At 38.5% G+C, this 7,673-nt stretch overlaps 1 protein-coding gene across 5 annotated transcripts in view; it reads left to right on the plus strand.

Moving 5' to 3' along the window:
* LOC126192013 (unconventional myosin IC) overlaps positions 1–3,294 on the plus strand; it is a 431,394-nt gene extending 428,100 nt beyond the window's left edge. For all 5 annotated transcript variants that reach the window (XM_049932574.1, XM_049932572.1, XM_049932575.1 and 2 more), the window contains one exon: positions 3,021–3,294. In XM_049932574.1, coding sequence (XP_049788531.1) covers positions 3,021–3,035 — 15 coding nt within the window. In that variant the 3' untranslated portion in view covers positions 3,036–3,294. The remainder of the gene's footprint in view (positions 1–3,020) is intronic.
* Positions 3,295–7,673: the final 4,379 nt, after the last annotated feature.

Raw genomic sequence — 7,673 nt, forward strand, 5'->3', positions numbered from 1 at the left:
CTGGGTGTAGGCAAGCAGAGATGAAGAATCTTGTACAGGATACAAGGTGTGTTCCATAAGTAATGTGACCAAATTCATAAAAAATCATTTATTGAATATATTCGTACAAATAATCAAAAATTTTCAAAAGAGCACCCTCTTGCATCGATACACTTCTGGAGGAGGTGTTTCCATTCGTTAAAGGCATCCTGGAATGCCTTTTCCGGAATGTCCTTTAGAGCTGATGTAACATGCACCTGGATGCTTTCAATCGTGTCCCTATGTTTTCCTTTCACGACTCCTTTTAACCATGGAAACAAAAAAAAAGTCAGCAGGTGCCAGGTCAGGACTGTAGGGAGGCTGGGGAACCGATGGAGTTTTGGTCCTGGCCAGGAAGTCGTTGACATTGAAGGCGCTGTGACTCGGCGCGTTGTCTTGGTGAACTTTCCACATGTCCTTGTCCAGTGCAAGACCCTGTTTCTCAGTCTTTTGAGCACTTCCAAGTAGAAAGCTGAGTTCACTGTAGTCCCAGTAGGCATGAATTCATGGTGGGCAATGCCTCTGACGTCAAATAAGACAATGAGCATGGTTTTGATCCTGGACTTGCTCATGTGTGCCTTCTTGTGACGGTTGATGATGGGGTGTGCCACTCTGAACTCTGCCTTTTTGTCTCAGGGTCATACTCAAAATTCCACGACTCATCACCAGTGATACCTGAGTTTGAAAAATGAGTACATTTTCACACCTTTCCAACATTTCTCGGCACCGAAGCACTCGCATGTGCTCGTGTTAGTCGGTCAACACTTTTGGGACGAGTTTGGCACACACCTTTCTCATGTTCAAATCTTTGGGCACAATGCAGAAAATGGTTGTTTTTGACATGTTTAGAGTTTGTGCTATCAATTGAAGGCTCAGCCATCTGTCAGAGTTAAAATAATCGCGCACACGCGTCACATTTTTGGTGACTCGTGCGGTTGATCGCCGTCCACTGAAAGGTTCAACGGTGATCTCCTCGGCCCTCTATGAATGACTTGTGCCATTGGAAAACTTGCGATCTGGACAATCAATCAGTCCCAAAGGCAAGCTGAAGTAATGGAAATGTTTCGGTGGTGGACTTCCCAAGTTTAACGCAAAATTTGATACCATACCAGTGCTCTATAGAATGATCCATTGTGCCGTGTTACATAAACTCAAAACGGGGTTGACAGAAACGCACGTCCTGACTCTCCGGCAGCTCGCAGCCAAATAAGACAAAGAGCATTTTGAAGTTAACATCCCCCCTCCACTTAGCCCAGCCGGTTACAACACGCTGTGGTGTACCGTTGCGTCAGAAAAAAATTGGTCGCATTACTTATGGAACGCACTCTGTATAATAGTGTGGGGAAGTATGTCAAACCAGTCTTCTGACTGAAGATAACAACCACCATATTTTCTATTCAGTTATTCTGACAGAGTAGTAGTTCACAACCTGTAGAAACATAATGTATTTCTGGCCTTTTTTTATTGCTGTTTAATATACAAAATCCAGTATATTATGGGTTATCACCATTTTAAATTAAATTGTTATCTGATTTTTCTCACCCATGTAGAATGTGCCTCTTACTATTCAGGATTATGTACAACTGGATGGCAGATAATGCGTGGCTCTCTAAGACTGTCTACAGATCATATACTTGTATCCAGCAGGGTCACATTGTTTGCAGTTTGTTAAAAAATACAGTAAGACGTTTGGAAGATTGGCTTTTGGTGCAAGAACTGACAGTTGACACTCAACAAAAATAATGGAGTACACATAAGTAGATAAAGAGATCAGACAAAAGTGGAACAATCACGAATCTGGCTGTGGGGAATGTAGATGGCAGACAAATTTAGCATAGAAACCCTAAGTAATTGTAGCTCAGCCACAAAGTAAATCTCTAATGAAACCCTCCTGTAATCAATTGTGGAGTAATGTTTGACAGTATGGTACCATGCAGACTGGTTCAGAGGAAGGCAGAGAGAAGATTCAGAAAAGAGCTCTATGCTTACATTTAATCATTGCAATAGTGCAGCAGAAATAGTGAACAAATGTACACAATTGGTGGTGTTAAGATGCAAGTGCTGTACATTTCAGAGATCTAGGCACTAAAAATAGTGAGAATGTGTGTTACATAAACTCAAAACGGGGTTGACAGAAACACACGTCCTGACTCTCCGGCAGCTCGCAGCCAAATGAGACAAAGAGCGTTTTGAATTTAACATCCCCCCTCCACTTAGCCCAGCCGGTTACAACACGCTGTGGTGTACCGTTGCGTCAGAAAAAAATTGGTCACATTACTTATGGAATGCACTCTGTATAATAGTGTGGGGAAGTATGTCAAACCAGTCTTCTGACTGAAAATAACAACCACCATATTTTCTATTCAGTTATTCTGACAGAGTAGTAGTTCACAACCTGTAGAAACATAATGTATTTCTGGCCTTTTTTTATTGCTGTTTAATATACAAAAATAATGGAGTACACATAAGTAGATAAAGAGATCAGACAAAAGTGGAACAATCACGAATCTGGCTGTGGGGACTGTAGATGGCAGACAAATTTAGCATAGAAACCCTAAGTAATTGTAGCTCAGCCACAAAGTAAATCTCTAATGAAACCCTCCTGTAATCAATTGTGGAGTAATGTTTGACAGTATGGTACCATGCAGACTGGTTCAGAGGAAGGCAGAGAGAAGATTCAGCAAAGAGCTCTATGCTTGATACATTTAATCATTGCAATAGTGCAGCAGAAATAGTGAACAAATGTACACAATTGGTGGTGTTAAGATGCAAGTGCTGTACATTTCAGAGATCTAGGCACTAAAAATAGTGAGAATGTGTGTTCTGATGCATGATAAGAAGCATATCCCTTCTTTCAATATCCACCTCACAACATGATCATATGGATAAAATTAGAGAAATCCGTAAGTGGACTGAGAAAAATGGTTGAGCAGGGACGGAATTTCATGTAAAAACTAATCATACATTCACAATTTAGCTGTAACCCTGAACTTTTGTTACAGGTTGCATCTCCGTAGAACAACTGCATGGAAGAATGCCCTTTGTACAAAAAATAATCAGAAACCTGTGATACGTATTTTTAATTGTTATGAACTTTGTGCCATCCAGGAAGTTTTAATAGTGAGGTGCTGCAGTAAAGTAGTTATATGTAATTTACAGTTAAGTACTATTGCATTTTATATTATGTACAGCAATTTATTTATGAATAAGGCAAATGACTGTTTATAAGATTTGTACATTTTTGTTCAAGTATTGTATAAATGTTTTATTTTGAAACTTTTCTTGTTTCTCACTCCAAAAATTTTGTTTTATTGAATTCACTAACCTTAATGAATTGAAAATAAAACTTCATTTTGTTATACATTTGTGCCTCTAATAGACAGTACTAAACATTGCTACCTTGTTATGAACTTAATCAGAAGTTCTATGAGGCAATAAATTATATTCCAGAAACACAAAGTGCTCCTTTCCTTATCCAGTAAAACAACTTTTCCCGACCTAATTATTTCTGTGAATTGACCAGAAATAAATTAAGTCCTAAAATGCACTAAGGTGACCTACAGAAACAATACCTGTCACATATAAGGTATAGAATATACTGATATATAAAGAAAATACCGCGCCAGTATACAGTGTAAGGTAATCTGCTGTGTCCATGATGTTTTGAATGGCTATTGTTGGCACCTAAGGATGGGTTGTCTGGATTAAAAATTCAATGACTAAGAAGGAATGCACAACCACGTCTCAGTGCTGTCACCTATGTTACATTTCCTTCCATCAGGCTTTTTCACGTACTGCATTTGGCACTGGCATGTGAAGTATCTCGCAAGCATGTAATAAAATAACTGCTTAACATGATTGCTGATTGCACATGAACCCTCTATAAACATACTGTGTTGTTTTTAATGGCAAATGTGACAAAGAGCTTGCACCGTCACCACAAGTTTGGAATAATTGGCAATTAATCTAAGTAAATGATTTTTAGAGCCTTGTTTGAGGAAAGGTAACACAGTCAATAAACACAGTAACAGTTCGACTGCACCAAAGAAAAAGTATAGTTTTAACTGTAATTCAACAACCTACCTTAGTCCTAAAAATTATGTAGATCAGGAAACTGATTCCAGTTAAAGCTTCATAGAAACAAGTGCACACAGTTTGCTGTAGGTATCAAATTACTTATAACAAATAAAGCACAACTATAGAAAGCATTAAGTTAAAATCACTTTTTTTTTCTTTAAAAAGTTATGATGATTGTAGGCTAAGCATATAAGGTATGCTATAGCAGAGGAAAGCGGACAGTGTGGGTAGGAATAACTGTATAGATTGAGACAAAGGAAGAAGGGAGTCTGTCAAGTGTGGAAGAGTGCAATAAAAACAGGAGGTTTGTACAACACACATAAGTGTTTTTTTTTAAAAAAAAAAAAAAAAAAAAAAAAAGGATAAATAAAACCTATAAAAATGTAATGACATGTTTTTGTTTGCATAAACATGGCAAAAGTGTTAAGTGTATTATTTATGGACATCTTATTCATTGTACATGCAGTAGTGTGCTGTATAGTTGACTAATAGAAAATTTCATTTTTTGTTTCATATTTTTGAACATACTGATAATAATTTTGCAGTGTGAGTATTTGGAGCTTACACTATAGAAGTAACAATTCAAAGTAATATACAGAACTCCACTTGGTAATTTTAAGTTATTCTTAAGACGGTTGGTTTCTTTCTGAACTCCTTGACTTTAAAAAGAATGGTATAATAGTAAGTAGAGATTTTAATAAATTGTTCATACAATCCATATATCATATAGAGTTATGCTTCTCTCTTGTCATTTCATATAATCTAACTTCCCTCATACAACTTGCAGCACATACTGAGGTGGTGCAAGGGTTAAAAAGATAGTTTTCATTTGAGAGGATGCTGGCCCATTCCCCACTGTATCATCCTGATACAAATTTTTTTATGGTTCCCCTAAATTGCTTAAGGTAAATGCCTAGGTGGAGGTGGTTCCTTTGAAGAGACTATGGCCAATTTTGATACTCATCCAAGATTTTCTAATGATCTTTTCACTGGCAGGATGTTAAACCTTAATCTTCCTTTCTTTTTTTTCTACTTGTATCAAGGGTTATTAGAAACAACAGCATAATTGTTAATAACATTTTAATAGACACAGCAAGACTGAAAACTCATAGTGTAGTGTAAATGATATAGGTAGGGCGCGCATCGAAGTGGATATCTGCAGGTATCCACAATAACAATTACTTTGTGGTTAAATGTTGGACAATAGTGCCAATATTATAATATTTGTCTATTTACATTACATGCAACTGAATACTGTTGCATGAAGCAACACTGCACGTGGGTTGTGTCCTTTCCCTTTAGCCACCACCATTTTACTGAATAGCGGCATATAGGTGGGCGGATAAATAATGGAAACTGATTAATAATTTCTGCTTTCATAATTAAAAAAAATTAATTGGAAAGGATAATTGAAAGAAACTGCAAGGTACACATACCTTGGGCGAACTTTAACTGGTACTAATATCAATAGACCTTTAATGTCAATAGATTCAAGATCAATAGTCATTGTTTAAGTTACATACTACTTCATATTAATTCCATTGTGCATGGTCCCCATTACAACAATGCAGATTCAGATGCAGGATTGCTCCTCCACTGCTCGCGAAAATTCCTCTTGTCTGCTCTGAACCTGCTGAACCAGGATTCTCGGCGTGAGCAAAATGAGAACAGACAGGCGAGGTTGATGTGAATATACGAATAAAGCTTTACTTTTCCAATAACTTTTTCTAACATTTTTAATCTATGTTTGAATTAAACATTTTTAAACAATACTGGTATGATGGATATCAACATATGTTTGTCCGCTACCACTTATAGAAACAAAGAGGTGAAGGTACAGAAATTAATCAATTGAAGAGTGTATCTCTTATCTTTTTTTAATCAAAACATTCTCTCTCCCACAAAGGAACTCGTTAATCTACCTTTGGCTTTGTGTGTATGTAGATGATCCCTTATAATTGTCCCCCACTGTGCACTGACTTCATACAGAGGTGCAGAGTGTCTGAGCTTATTTCCCTTTAGAGGGTTGATAACACTAGCCGGTATGGGCATAGCCTTTATTTTCGGCCATTGGAGTTATCCTGTGTGGTTATCAATTTATATGGGCATTCAGCTTCTTTTAACACACACATACCTAAGTTTTCTCTCCTAACAAAGTGCTTGCTGTAACTGCATACTCCCATTGTTGTCAGTCAGCATCTGCACAGTGTTTAGCTTGCGAAGCATGCGCGCACAGCTAGAAGTCCATTATCATTCCAGCTCGCGCTCACATGTCTAGTGCAAAGCCTGAGTCTCCATGTTGTGCATTTACAGTAGCTTTCACTGCACAAATTTGTGAAGCTTATGTTCAGGGGTGTGATACTTTGTGACATCTTCGATGCGGTGACAACTGGTCTACATATCAGTGGCCATAGGAATTTATTTGACCCAGTCGCTCTCACTTATTCAGTGGGGACACCAGCGCAGCCATACATCCGACATCTGTCAACAAGGTAAGTCTCTTGCCACTTTTATGACATTGTAGAACATGGACCTTGCCGTTGGTGGGGAGGCTTGCGTGCCTCAGCGATACAGATGGCCGTACCGTAGGTGCAACCACAACGGAGGGGTATCTGTTGAGAGGCCAGACAAACATGTGGTTCCTGAAGAGGGGCAGCAGCCTTTTCAGTAGTTGCAGGGGCAACAGTCTGGATGATTGACTGATCTGGCCTTGTAACATTAACCAAAACGGCCTTGCTGTGCTGGTACTGCGAACGGCTGAAAGCAAGGGGAAACTACAGCCGTAATTTTTCCCGAGGACATGCAGCTTTACTGTGTGATTAAATGATGATGGCGTCCTCTTGGGTAAAATATTCTGGAGGTAAAATAGTCCCCCATTCGGATCACCGGGCGGGGACTACTCAAGAGGACGTCGTTATCAGGAGAAAGAAAACTGGCATTCTACGGATCGGAGCGTGGAATGTCAGATCCCTTAATCGGGCAGGTAGGTTAGAAAATTTAAAAAGGGAAATGGATAGGTTAAAGTTAGATACAGTGGGAATTAGTGAAGTTCGGTGGCAGGAGGAACAAGACTTTTGGTCAGGTGATTACAGGGTTATAAATACAAAACCAAATAGGGGTAATGCAGGAGTAGGTTTAATAATGAATAAAAAAATAGGAGTGCGGGTTAGCTACTACAAACAGCATAGTGAACGCATTATTGTGGCCAAGATAGACACAAAGCCCATGCCTACTACAGTAGTACAAGTTTATATGCCAACTAGCTCTGCAGATGATGAAGAAATTGATGAAATGTATGACGAGATAAAAGAAATTATTCAGGTAGTGAAGGGAGACGAAAATTTAATAGTCATGGGTGACTGGAATTTGTCAGTAGGAAAAGGGAGAGAAGGAAACATAGTAGGTGAATATGGATTGGGGAGAAGAAATGAAAGAGGAAGCCGCCTTGTAGAATTTTGCACAGAGCATAACTTAATCATAGCTAACACTTGGTTCAAGAATCATAAAAGAAGGTTGTATACCTGGAAGAATCCTGGAGATACTAAAAGGTATCAGATAGATTATATAATGGTAAGACA

Source organism: Schistocerca nitens, chromosome 1 (genome assembly GCF_023898315.1).
Source record: "Schistocerca nitens isolate TAMUIC-IGC-003100 chromosome 1, iqSchNite1.1, whole genome shotgun sequence".
Classification (NCBI taxonomy): domain Eukaryota; kingdom Metazoa; phylum Arthropoda; class Insecta; order Orthoptera; family Acrididae; genus Schistocerca; species Schistocerca nitens.